The 14159-nt window shown below is 30.7% G+C and overlaps 1 protein-coding gene across 1 annotated transcript; it reads right to left on the reverse strand.

The window, feature by feature from the left end:
• Positions 1 to 5872: 5872 nt before the first annotated feature.
• Positions 5873 to 13133, reverse strand: LOC109808394 (monocopper oxidase-like protein SKU5). Its single transcript, XM_020371389.3, has 9 exons — positions 12853 to 13133; positions 9628 to 9737; positions 9275 to 9545; positions 9052 to 9190; positions 8275 to 8635; positions 7595 to 7960; positions 7414 to 7492; positions 6381 to 6577; positions 5873 to 6171 (listed from the first exon to the last, which is right to left on the reverse strand). The coding sequence occupies exons 1-9, from the start codon at positions 12985 to 12987 to the stop codon at positions 6045 to 6047; spliced, it is 1785 nt and encodes a 594-aa protein (XP_020226978.1). The 5' UTR covers positions 12988 to 13133; the 3' UTR covers positions 5873 to 6044.
• Between the last annotated feature and the right edge of the window lie 1026 nt (positions 13134 to 14159).

Here is a 14159-nt window from a genome sequence, read left to right on the forward strand (position 1 = left end):
GTTCCTTTGAAGCAAATTCTTTTTCTCTTTTTTTTTGTTTTTTTTTTTGCTTCAATTTCCTTTTTTACTTGCCTCCTTTTCGAAATTTCAAATAATCTCCTATTTGAGTTGAGGAATGACATCTTTCTAGATTGGAAGAAGTCTGAGAAAATGTAGACTTTTCCTTCTGTTGAAAGGATGACAAGAGTCCAAAGTCTAGTAGGCCTCCTTAGTATAAGGGTACACGATTCTTGTACTTTAGAATGTTCTCCTTTCTCAAAAATCTTTGCATACTATGTGCCTTCCATTTTCTAATGAATGTATATGCTAAACTAAAAGATGCATGATATTTGTTTTTTGCCTAAATTTTATCATTTTTTTTACTAAGGTTATGATCCATGATTTTTGCTATATATTTATTTGTTTTTGTTGTTTTGTTTTTTAAATAAACTATCCTATATGATGCTTTGAGGTTTGGGTATATAGAAGGGAGTTAAATTTTTTTATCATATTTTTTTTATTAATATCTATTTCTTTGTAATTCTTATCCATTTGAAATAAATAAACACAAACAAATGCAACAAACATATGCTTAAATAAATGTACACCCACGAACAGTCACGTTTAAATCCTTGGTCTGTGGTCCCTGCAAGAAAAGTGCATTGTATAGGATAGTTCTAATCTCACTAGTCTTAAGGCCCCCAAGGTGCCCCCATTATAGGGACCCAGTATCTCTGTCACCGTCACCTGGCAAACTCTAAGGTCTGTCGCAGTATTTTGGGCTAGAGTAACCGATTACACCTCGAGTGTGATTTTCGATAAGGCTCGCAGGCTCCAAGGCCAAACTTGGGCTGGTTGTACGTCAATCACTCCTTATGTTTAATACCCTCATGCCCTCAGGTGTAGGGGAACTGTTGTGTGCAAAGGCTTGTGTACAATTTTTATTCAAATAGATGTAGAATTAAAACAAGCGAACATATATTAAAGCCAAACAAATAAAGCAAACAAACTAAAAGGGAAAAATATTTAAATTATTATTTTTATTTTATTAACTTCATCAATTAAATGAGCCTGACCCTCTTTAAACTTTCCCAGTGTAGTCGCCATTTGTCGCAACCCAAAAATTTCCGATCTTGCGACCTATGGTTTAAATATCCTTTTGAAAGTCTCATTAATTAAGAAATGCCCGGACACCAGACTAATCCTTAATTAATGGTTTTGAAAATAGGTTCATGGAGTCGCCACCAATGTTTTACTCAAAACATTGGAAAAAAAGAAAAGGTTTTTAAAAGTCCAATAATGGCCTTGATAACCAGAATTGGGTTCGGGGGTTGGTTACGTGTAGGGAAGGTATTAAGTACCCCTACAACGCCCTAAATCGGTACCCTATGATGAAGATAACGTAATAAGAATTAATATTTTAAATATTTAATCCTCTTTATTAATGATTATTTACATGAAAATTAAATTACACGATGAACCCTAAGATATCTACATGATTGCGTTTATTATAGCAATATGTGAAATAAAAGAAGAGAAAGATAGAACAAGAGATTGATGAGTAATACCTCATAGCAAGCTTTATTAGATCTTTAACTATGGAGATTTTAGGTGCTTTACGACAACCTTTCATACTACAATATGTCTCACAAAACTCAAGAAATACAATAGGAGAGAGAGAGAGAAATTTCGAGCTCTAAGGAGTCTTGGACAAAATTTTTTAGGCTTCGAGAACTGTACCCAAGCTGTCTATTTATAGGCATTAGAATGGAGGCCAGAACGGCCCGTTCCGGATTCAGAACGGCCCGTTCTGGATCCGAACGTTGTGTGTTAATCACGCACCTGGGAACGACCCATTCTGGAGTTGAGATTAACACTATATTCCCTTGCTTAGAACAGCCCGTTCCAAACTAGGTTTTTAGGCCTTTTTTAACAATTTGGAACGGCCTGTTCCAGACCAAGTTTTTTTAGGCCTTTTGATTGGTTTGGAACGGCCCGTTCTGGTCTGGAACGGCCTGTTCCAACCAAGAGTCTTTAAGCCTTTTGGGTGACTCGAAACAGCCCGTTCCAATTTAGGAATGACCGTTCCAGATTTGGAAACGGGCCGTTCTAGTTTTGCAACATCCCGTTCTGGGCCACTAAAACTAGTTGTTTTGGGCTTTCGACCCTCTGATGTCCTCTCTTGTTGTTTTCCTGCTTTGGGAGTTCCTTTCCTTGATAATAGACGTCCATTTCTTTGTTTGTATGCCTCCCGGATGAAATTGGGTGTCTACAACGCCTAAAGTAGAGAAACTCACCTGACGCAACTTTTTTGCACCCGGCTCAATTTTCCCAAGCCCGACTCAACTTTCTTGTGTTGGCGCAAAGAATTGCGCTCAACGCCCTAACAAGAACCTGCAAACCCAAACTTCACAATCACGTGACTTTTCACATATAAACACACATTCATAATTTATTTGGTACAAATACTTCGATTTACACCTAGAACACAAATCCATACTCAATTTCGCATAAAATACCTCAATACTTGTCGTAAGACCACATTCCTAATTGTTTCTCATAAGGTTTTCCATAAGAACCCACAAAGCACCCATTACAAGAAAAATGCAAATTTTCAACGGATATAATCCGTTAGTAAAAAGGAATATCTATAAAAAATTCTTTATTTTCGAAGGATGCAAATCTGCCAGAAAAAAGGGTGTCCAAAAAAAAATCTATCAAAAATTTCTGACGGATATATCCGTCAGTAATTTCCGATTGATACATCCGTAAAAAATTACCGACGGATACATCCGTCGAAAATGATCGACGGATATATCTATCGGAAAATGTTTGAAAATCTTTATATGATTCTTACGGATAAATCTGTTGGAAAATTTGTGCTTAATTTTAATAAATTTATTAATATAACAATCCTCATATTTGACCTCGCAAGGATTCTATTTCACGATACTCACTTTTTTCAGCATGTTTATTCCTTACTTGTACAATTTCTAGGAAACATCCCAGAAGGTCACTCATCCCTATATTACTCCAAGTTTAACACGCTTAACTATGGAATTCTGATGAGATAAACTACCGGAAAACATATGCATGTTGTCACTATAGGTAGTACAAATTAATTAATTTAAGTCATTCTCAAATATACAATCTCATACTTATGAACCGTTATAAAAATATAATAATATATATAATAATTATATTACCAATAATAATAATTATATTATATTTGATTAATCTTTATTTATATATACACTTCCTTTTATAATTAACAATCTACTTATTTTTATTTAAAGTTAATATTATGATACAATTTAAATTATTCATTATAAATTTAAAATTTTAAATAATAATTTATATTTTTTAAAATGAGAAGGGTTATAATAACACCGGTGTAACTTTTACTAAATATTACATCGCTTAATAACTTTATATTAAATGTGAATTTTGTAAATCCAACCGTTAGATTGAAAGTTCACATCACTTTATATGTTTATATCAAATTTTGTTAAAATTGAACAATAACTTGAAGGTAATCAAAATGTTTATATTTTAGTATATTTTGAAATGTATATATTACGCCAATTTTGTTTTACAAGAATGAAGTATCAAATCATCTTGAATTAATATAAAATTTTGTATATATGATTTAAGAGTAAAAAACTTTCAATCTAATGGTTGAATTTATAAAATTAACATTTAATATAAAGTTACTGAGCGGTTTAGTAAAAGTTACATTGGTGTTATTATAACCCTTCTCTTTTAAAATATTATTTTATAAATTAAAATTTAACATTTTAAATAAATTATTAATTAACTTAATATATTTATTCATCTTAAATCTAAGATATAAAATTCAAAAAATGTATTTATCCTTGTTTTATTTTATAATTATCAACCATTAATAAAATACTAATTTGAAATCTTATCTAATTATATCATATAATATTTTCATATCAAATTTAAAATAAGATATTAGTTATACAAAAATACCAAAATTATATAGTAAATTGTCAATAAGATTCTAGTTAAATAATTTAAAATAATTAATTTTTCAACTTATTGTTTGTAAATAATTTATTCCAAAGCTAATCAATTTTTTTATATTGATTATTAGTAAAATTTAATAATTGGATCGACGTAATTCAACATATACCATGAATTATTGAGTGAAGTAACTTTACTAAGAGTTACTTTGTGAGTTATTTGATTCATCCTCCTCCTCCTCCTCCTCCTCTCTCTCTCCCTCTCTTTCTCTCTCTATATATATATATACATATTAGAATATATATTCAAAATTTTATTGATGATCTTTTTTAATATATAATTGTCAATTTTCGTCAAAAATTCTTACATTTTTGACAAATATAAATTTTTCGGAAATATACCATCAGTAATATAACTTTTCTTACGAATTTTTTCCATCGAAAAATAATTTTTTTGATAGATTTATATCTATTGAAAATTACCGACGATAAATCTGTCGAAAATTACTGACGGATATATTTTTCGGAAATATAAATTTTTTGACAGATTTGTATCTGTTGGAAATTATCCATCGAAAATATAAATTTTTCGACAGATTTGTATCCATCGAAAATATAAATTTTCTGACAGATTTGTATCCATCGGAAATTATCCGTCAGTAATATATACATATTTTATTTTATTTTTAAAGTAAAAATATATATTATAATTTTATAAAAATTAACATTTAAAAAAATCCCTGCTCGAAATTCAGCTCCTCGGAGATCAAATTTTGACAGGTTTTCTTACCAAGGATAGGGACTTAGAAGCTCAGAATTTTTCGAGGACCGAATTCTAGCTTCTATGGTAAACGATTCTATTTGGATAAATAAAGGTTGGGGATCCAATTGGGTAATTTTTTTTTAAAAAAAAATATTTTATGTAAAAAATTATTAAAATTACAGGTATTTTATTTTATTTTTTTCTTCCTTTTATCACTACTAGTATAAAAAAACGCTCTAAGTTTTTGTATGTTTTTTTTAAAAATAAAAATAAGATAAAATATTTTAAATGGAGTAATAGTTGACAATTATTAATTGGAGAGTATAAGAGATTTTTGGATAGTTGTATGGGTAGAATGAGATGAAAAAAAAAAGTATACACCAAAATTACCCCATATGAAAATTAAAAGTAAAAATATTACAAAATATATATAAAGGTAATGCCCATATAAAAGTAAGTATACACCAAGATTAAAAGCAAAAATATTACAAAATATATATAATGCCCATATAAAAGTGAACATGAAAAATAGTTAACAAAAAGAGTTATCACCTTTAATAATAATATGGATATAGATTAGAATTGAAATTGACTTCACTTATTAGTTGTTTTATTTATTTATTTATTTCTAGTTAAGTTCTCTCAAGAACAAATTCTAATACCAAGATATTGATTTTAAAGGATAGTTCTAATTCAAATATATATTGAGCATGTATTAAATTAAAATTATGTGGTTGTATGTCATACTATCTTGATCTTGAAGAAAAAAGGCACATACATTTTAATTAGAGGAGTTATATACTATTTTCTTTACAGTTAAAAAGTAATAAAAATTATAAAATTATTATCGATCTTATAATAAATAAGAAGTGAAACCTAAAAAAAAATTGTGATTTTCGAAACATTTTAATCAATAATTGAGAATATTAAAAAAGTATATTGTTAGCATTTCTCTTATAACCATATGTCAATTCATTTAAAAAATTACGAACTAATTTAACTATTTGACCACTTATGGGAAAAAATGCAATCAACCATTTTTTTTTTCAACTAATTTATAACCACTTTCCCATACCAAATCGGTTGGGTAGGACATCCCTTGGGGTAGGTTAAATCCTCAAAAATTATGAATGTAGCATCGAGATGAAAAAGAAAAACTTCAATGTAGGATTCTAGTTTACAATTACAATTACATTTGTGCATCAAATTTGTCCAACATGTTGTACATACACAAAAATTCCTTTCCAATAAAAATGCCTATATAAATCTTTAAATGCCATATTTCAAACAAAATTACCTTCCATGTTTAAATTGACTTAAAGTTCAACACTCCAGATACCAAACAAACTTTCAAGTAATGCTAGAAATAGCATGAATAACATCATTCCAGAATTACTGCAAAAAGGTGATCCCACAGAGAACTGGAATTTGTGAGACTGATCCCTGCAAAAGAGAAACAAGCACTGGAGTTACTATTAATGCACTATAATATCAAATCCTTTTTTCATTTGAAGAAAAAATCTTGTGGAAAAATTGAGAATTTGATTTTTGTACTAGCTCAATTTTTTTGCTATTGCAACCTTGAGTATGCATCATGCTAATTGCTTGTAAATTGTGAAAACAACTCAAGACTGTTTTCAAGGAAGTCTTACTTTTGAAGGGAGGAAAGTAAGCCACAGTATATTGCATTGTCAGGCAAAGTATTCTCATTATTGTCTTTCTCTGGGTTTACAACTTGCACATAAACTTCTTGGCCTAGATACCAAGAGTTGAGGTTTTCTGCACGAAGGTTCCAAATACCGGCATTGTCAAGAGATACCAAAATGGCTGTCCAAGCTCCAGGGAAGACCTGCAGACAGGTTAAAAAAGTTATGAAGCAATTACACTACTATTTTGGCCACAAAAAGCTACTCTTGCAGAGGAAGTAAAATTAATGTTTCATTTTACTAGCAATTACATGTCTGTGTATGTAAGAACAACTAACAAGAAAAGTGTTTCGTAAATCATGTATAGAAAAATTGCCTAGTTGAATTGGCTGCAAAGCCTCTACCATGAAAAAGCCACCACAGTAAATTACTTTTAATTATAAAATTAAAGAAATTCAAGACAAATATTCAATGGGGTTTAAGGGGAATTCTTATTATGATTCCAAATTCATAGTAAACTGAAGGAAAACTATAAATTTCAGAGTAGCAAGCAGAAATGAAGTATATCTTATTTCTTTTTATATATTGTTGGCAGTTGAAATTTTTCTACCATCCTAATTAAATATTTTAAAGTTCCTGTAGTTTTCTGTTTTACTTGTAAATTTAGTTAAAAGTTGCTTATGTTCAGAAAAAGTAAGTTGCACAAATAAATGATGTTTGCTTGTTATCTTAGTCATATTTTACTCTTTGCTTTACCAAATCAAGGGTTAGTCAATTTTAATATTTAAGTATTTGCTGTAAATACTTTCAATGTTCATAACTCAAATATATCAAATAAGTTTTTGCTCCTTTTTGTGTAAGAAGTTGCAGATTTTCTAATCTGAACCTCTATATTTTGTTTAGTCATACACATCTATTTTTCATATTCTATTTTCAACATATATGAAAATGGTCCATTCCAACATAGCTGTCACATGATTTCCTAAGAAAATGTATAGTAAGATATTATTTTTTGGTCAAGGAAGTAAGACAGTAGTACCTGTGTAGTGCAGCGAGCCACACCATCCCATTTATTATAAGTACTTCTGCTATTTTCTGTCCATACTCCAAAATCCATGCTACAGTTCAAATGAGAAATTCACTCACTCTTATTCTTAAATTTAGTGTGACATATATAAAAACAAAATTGATAAATTGAAATTTAATATATAAAATCTCACCCAACAACAAAGAATGCATAGCCATCCAAATGGTAGGTCTGGACTGTGGTATCATTGTTTTGAAAGATTATTTCCATAAAACCTCTGTAAGTTCCATTAATCAGAGAAGTATCAACTTTTGGAGGTCTGTTCATCAATCTATTTGGAAAATCAAGTTTGTACACCCCTAGAATATTAAATTGTTGCGCAAGCTTCAAGGGTGTTGAAGGTGGTAAATATGATATACCATTAAGGGTAGTACGCCACTTTCCATTTATAAGCTCTGGTGGTCTATTAAGTATAACATATACATCTGTAACAGTAATATCACCATATTTGAAGGAACCCTGTGGGTTTGGACGTGCAGCACCAGCAGACACATTCCACCTATATGTACCATCACAGATTTTGAACACTCAGTATTTTATGATATCAAAATACTCTTATAACAATAAAATCAGAAGTGTGAATGTGATCAAAGGGCAACTAGTATATTAAATTAACAGCTTTCTTTTGTATTGTCCCCCTAAACCCCAATGCCATAAAACATATTGTAATTACCTAGGGACTTATATACTGTCCAAGACTAGAACCAAACATCTTTAATTATTCTTTTTCATATTAGTATTAACTATTAACCTTGCTCATTTATCATTATCAAAGCAAAGTTTCCAAAAGGAGACAAAGTACCAAATGATAACCTTATTGATCTTGCTTGATTTATTGAAAATGAAGGATCATCTTCACCCATAAGACTGGGAAGAGGACCTGAAGCAGGTCCCTGAGAATTGGAGTAGTGCAAAATGGAAACTCCAGTAGCTCTAGCCCATGATGAATTAACAAACCGGGGACTGGCAACAATATAGTAATCAGTGCTGGCATTTTGATCCATTGTAACCAAGAATGAATATGACTGACCCACATGAATATCCATGTTTGTGTAGTTTTGCTGAATTGTGTATGATCCTTCTGTCTCCACAAGAAGTAAGTTGTGATTTTGTATCCTGAAATTCAAGCTTGTTGAGATACCAACATTGTGAACCCGTAGGCGATATGTTTTCCCTGTTTCAGACAGAATGATTAACAGTTGGCAATAAATAAGTACAGCAAAAGTAAACAACTTAAAACTTTGGCCACATTACTTTTCTACAGCTTAAGATTTTGGTTATTTAAATTCTCTCCTATTTCCAAACTACTTGCAGAGATATGTCTAGGTTTAAAAGTGTGACAATGTTTTCTTTTTTTTTTTAGGGGGTCAAATGTTGATATTGGTAGCAGGACATACTTGTATAATAAAAACTTATAAAGAACAAAGTTAGTTTCAAAACTACTCGTATAAGCCCACATACTTCAGGTAAAAGGACGTTGTCTGTCAGACAACAATTTGCTCAAGTCAAGCAAACAAAGAATTTGGTCTGGGTATATCAGCACTAAAATAAAATGATAGACAATAAAACAAGTATTGCATATATTCTTACCCGGTTCCACATTTATTATTTGGTAAGAAATGCCATTTGGGACAAGATTGTCATCATAGCGATAAGGACCTAGTCCATTAATAAGCACACCATCAGGGACTCCAAGGTCAACCCCATTTTCAACATCTTTCCTGAGTTCCTGTTTCACCATATGAAATGGTCAAAACCCCATAAATAAAAAGATAAAAAAGTTACAAAAGTAAGTCACATAGGGCAAAAAGACCTTATGACTCCTGGTGTACCAGTCACTCAAAAATATGGTAATATCTCCATCTGGCAATCCAAAGGGAACAGGAATAACTGGTCGGTTGTTTACTATGATTCCTCCATATCCTCCTGCAGCTCTCTGGAAGTTTAGGGAAGGGAAGTAGAAAAAGCTCCCTATCTGATCTTTAACTTGAAACTCATATGTCCAATTCCAACCTGCTGGAATTGGACAATTTGTTCCTGAAACTCCATCCTGCCAAGAGTTTTTCCTATGCTGTATACCATTCCTGCATTTAACTACGCAACATAATCATTACCATCATTATTACTAGATACATCATCATTCTTGACAAAACACAATTGTGCTACCATGTCAGAAGTAATGGTTCATCAAGATTATTCTTCACATTGACAACTACGTTCCAGTTTGTTGTGACATTTAGAGTTGGTCCTGGAAATTGTCCATTGATTCCAATTACCTGAAATAGCAATTTGTTACAAATAGAGGGTGGGTGACATCCAGCATCTGAACTCATTCATGTGTGAGTATGAATCAAACATGTAAAAATCCAAAAGCTATAAAGTACATAAAAAAAATACAGAAAGAAACCACATTTTTCACATGCACAGGCCAGTGAACTAATCAAAGTGCACTTAATACAATACAGAAGATAACTCTAAACAAATTCAATGAGGGACAATCAGAATGTTAAACGTTCAAGCATATCTGAAAATAAACAGGTTTCTCCAGATACTGGAGAGTTATCCTTATTTTTCATTTGAGATTTGGTTGCAGAAAACAGTGTAAGGAACTACAGAACAGTCAAAATAGGCTTGGTTGCTAGTTTGTAGCATATCTAGAGCTTGAAAAGGCTCTTGGCCATCTCCTCACTCCTCAGTAGATTTTGGGGGTAATCAATAATGTTATCTTGGATAGCTCACATCACATCCGCATAAGTTCCTTTCCAATGATGCTGAAGTATTTATGTCCCTAGTCTATGATGCACCGATACGATACGCGTATAGAATACAACATGTATCCGATACGGTGATACGATTATTTTAAAATATATAGGATACGATACTTGTAAGATACGCGTCATCATATATATCAATGTTCATACAATATAATAATTGTGTACTTGTAATTTTGATCAAAATTCATAAATATTAAATATATAATTGTTATTTTGCAAATCCAAATTAAAAGCATACTTATTGTACATTATTAAAAATAAATAAATTATAAATCATTTCATCATAAATTACTTTTTATTATTTACAAATAAAAATAATATTACCTATTTCATTCCTTTCTTAAAATTATTTATATAGAAGACAATTTTCATTTACAGTTCATCAAGGACCAATATTTCTATGTTTCTATATTAAATATGTTTATATATCTTATTTAGCTGTAATGGATATTTCATAATTTTTCAAAAATTTGAATACTTTATCGATACGTATCACCAATAAGTATCGGTGAAGTATCCGAGAGTATCAGAATTGAATAAAATTTTCATAATACTTTTAAAGGCTAGGATACTTCATTGACACGTATCGGTGAAGTATCCAAGAGTATCGTGTCGGATACGTATCGGATACGGATACGTGAAGCAAATTGAAGTATCGGTGCTTCATAGTCCCTAGCTAAAATAGAGAAAGGAGACTCTTTCTTTTATACTTTACTCAAAATTGAGTTGAATGGTGGTATGGTTATAGGTTATAAGTTATAAGTTATAACTAGTGTATTCACATTATGAAGCCATTTGAAACCATGGTAACTCAGCAAGTACATAATAACAGTTGTAAGAAGATTAGTGAGAGAAAACATGTGTGAGAAATATATATATGTGTGTGTTTGTGTGTAAGAGAGAGAGAGAGATATACAATGTAAACAAGGTGAAGGTTTGCACACCTTTCAGTTTTTATGGATCATTTTGTCGTTAAAAACTTCAATTATAGACATCATGATATATGTGTTTAGAAGCTTAGAACCTTGATCGAAGCTGAATTAGGTCAGGGACAGACCAAAAAGCCAAAGAGATATACTTTCATAGGCTTAGCAAGGAACCATACTTATGGGCTGAAAACTCGAGGCATTAGGTCAAGTGTCATTCCATTTTACATGATCATCACATTCATTCTTTCCCAATTTGAAACCTCACTTGTCTTGCATTAGAATTCGCATTGGAAAGGACAGATTACATAAGTTGGACACTATACATGCATGGCAAAAGAACAAGAACTCAAAAGGTATGGCAAAGGAAGATGGAAGAATCTAAGAAAGAAATTTAGGAGGTGTTCCAAACTCGAACTGGATTTTAGCTATTCGATCCATTTGCTAATGACATTAAGATGGATGGATTCTAAGGCCTATTGGGTTCTCTTCCCAGAGTCCACTAGTGGCAGCTCACTTTCTAGAAGATAGTGGCATCATAACTGAGTAGTAGGAAATAAAACCCCTCTAGATTTAAGTGAAACCCCTAACTATAAATATAAAGGGTTTGAACTGTCAGGTATTGGTACACACATACCTACTAGTACAGAATCTTCACTTGAGCACCAGAGTCTTCTTGCTCTGCTGCAGCACTCGGAGCTACTAGTGTTGGACCTTAACTCTAGGACAGAGTCACAGTCTCACAGAATGAGAGTATCACAACATATGATAACTTTACTGCTCTGCCTGATGCTAGGATTCTAAGCAACATTAGGCATTGCTTCAGTTTTCAGCTCACCATTAAAATAGGAGACTATCCAAGATTGAAATGAAATATAAAGTAATTTGAGGCACAAGAAATTTAATGACTTTATTCGATTTTATTTATCATATAATTTGGTTTCTAACACTAGAACTAGAAAGATCATCATTCCCACCCTTCTCCGAAAATGCAATAAAGGGTGATTTACAATGAGGTACTGAATGAAAATCAACTCTGTCCTAAACCCTAAAATTACTAAAATTTGTTACAGTGATGAAGATTTGACATCTTAAAACGTGCAAAGATGCCACTTGACTAATTGTAGATGTTTAGTGAAGGGGAGCAAAAGGTTTAGTAAAAATCAGATGTCAAATAAATTATTCACCACAAATACCAACAAGACAACAAGCATGAAAGAAGGTTGACTTCATCTGTAGATAAATTACTCGATGCTAAAAATTTAGATACCAAAAATTATGTTAATAATGTGCTCCCCTCTTATCCGTTTGAGATTCAGAAACTGTTACTATAATGCAGAATTAAGTAGTAAATACTGACAGAAGGCATAATAATTGACATATTAAATTTCCCATTGTAACAAAATCTCAGGTTTAAGCAAATAGTACTTCTTGAGGAAAACAGCAGTACCACCACTGATTAGGAAACATTTGACCATTCCATTGTCAACCCAAATACAAACACAGAATATCAGATCACAACACAAAGCCATATCCAAACTCATAACTAAAAGCAAATTGAGTTTTGGAAACTTGTAATTCATGACACAGAATGTGTCAACAAATTAACTAAATCCAATGGCATCATAACTAAGAAAGAGAAAAACAAAGCCACACTGCACACCACAATTGCCAGAGAGAATGAAACAAACCTTCTGCTTGACTCCAAGTGGGGAGGCAGTGGTGTAGGATACGGTCCAATCAAAGAAAACAAAAGGGTCGCCTGCAAAAGTAACATCTAAGAAGCACAGAAGCGTTGTGAAGAACCAAGAAGATAATGATGGCATCGTGTTCCTCGCTGAATCTATCTACTTACTATCTCTTTCTGGTATCTCTTCTCAAGTTCTGTGCAAAGAGAGAGAGAGAGAGAGGCAAGTTCTGGAGTGATTGAAGTTGCGAATTCTGTGCATCACATGGGGGAGAGAGGACACTTTCTGACTCTTGTGTCCTGTTGTGGGTCCCTATGGTTTCCTTTACTAGACTTAACGGCTTCTTTTGCCACCTTTTGTCAATTTAGCATTTTATTAACTAAATAAATTATATTATATTGCTCACTTGTTAAACGTTTTTAAATATTCAAGTTTTTTTAATTAAATTTAAACTAATATTTTGTGTTTTTTTTTTAAATATAGGAAACATTATAAAGATGACCACAATGAGAATTATCCCTAGGTTCTCATGCTTCTAACTACCTGAATCCCTTTCTTCCTAACCACTAGGCTAACCCTAGTAGTTTAAACTAATATTTTGTGTATGATTGTGTTAAATTATATTTTTGATCTTTTATTTTATTTTATTTTAATTTATTTTAATATTTTATTTTTTAAAATATTTGTTTTGATTATTTATCTTTTATATTTAAATTAATTTAATTATTTTAAAATGATAATTATTTTTAATTTTGTGACATAATTTTGAATTCATTTTTTACTAATTCAAAACATAAAATTTATAATATTAAAATTAATTACATAAAAATTATGACATTTAATTGACATTCGAATTTTAAATTTTCATATACATGATGAAAGTTGTGTGAAAAATATGTCTTATAAATAATTAAAAAAAATGTATAAAATTAATTTATTTATTTTAATTGTCTTTTGGATTTATTTTTATTCAATTTTTCACCATCTTTGTAACACTTTTTTATTTGAATTTCAATTGCATTCAATATTTTTTTATATAAATAAATCTAATAAGACAAGTTTCAAGTTGTGAATAAGTCAAAAAATAATTCAAAATTATGTCTCAAAATTAAAAATAATTATTATTTCAAAAGGATCAAATTGGCTAGAAATTAATAAATGAAGGACTAAAGTGAATATTTTAAAAAATAAAAGACCAAAATGTATAAATTATATTCAAAATTTGTATAAATATTTTTTAAAAAAATATAAATTATATTTTAAATTTATAGTAAATAATTTACCTTATAGTATAAAACTATTTTTATTTA

The sequence above is a fragment of the Cajanus cajan genome, chromosome 4 (genome assembly GCF_000230855.2).
Source record: "Cajanus cajan strain Asha chromosome 4, NIPB_CcT2T_4, whole genome shotgun sequence".
Classification (NCBI taxonomy): domain Eukaryota; kingdom Viridiplantae; phylum Streptophyta; class Magnoliopsida; order Fabales; family Fabaceae; genus Cajanus; species Cajanus cajan.

What these genes read in the sequence shown, in the direction of transcription:
- LOC109808394 (XM_020371389.3), bottom strand. Translation starts at nt 12,987, where the DNA reads ATGCCATCATTATCTTCTTGGTTCTTCACAACGCTTCTGTGCTTCTTA. An exon ending in CACTTGGAGTCAAGCAGAAG is followed by an intron (nt 9,738 to 12,852) that starts GTTTGTTTCATT and finishes TTGCTATTTCAG; the next exon opens with GTAATTGGAATCAATGGACA. An exon ending in AATCAAGCAAGATCAATAAG is followed by an intron (nt 7,961 to 8,274) that starts GTTATCATTTGG and finishes TGGTACATATAG; the next exon opens with GTGGAATGTGTCTGCTGGTG.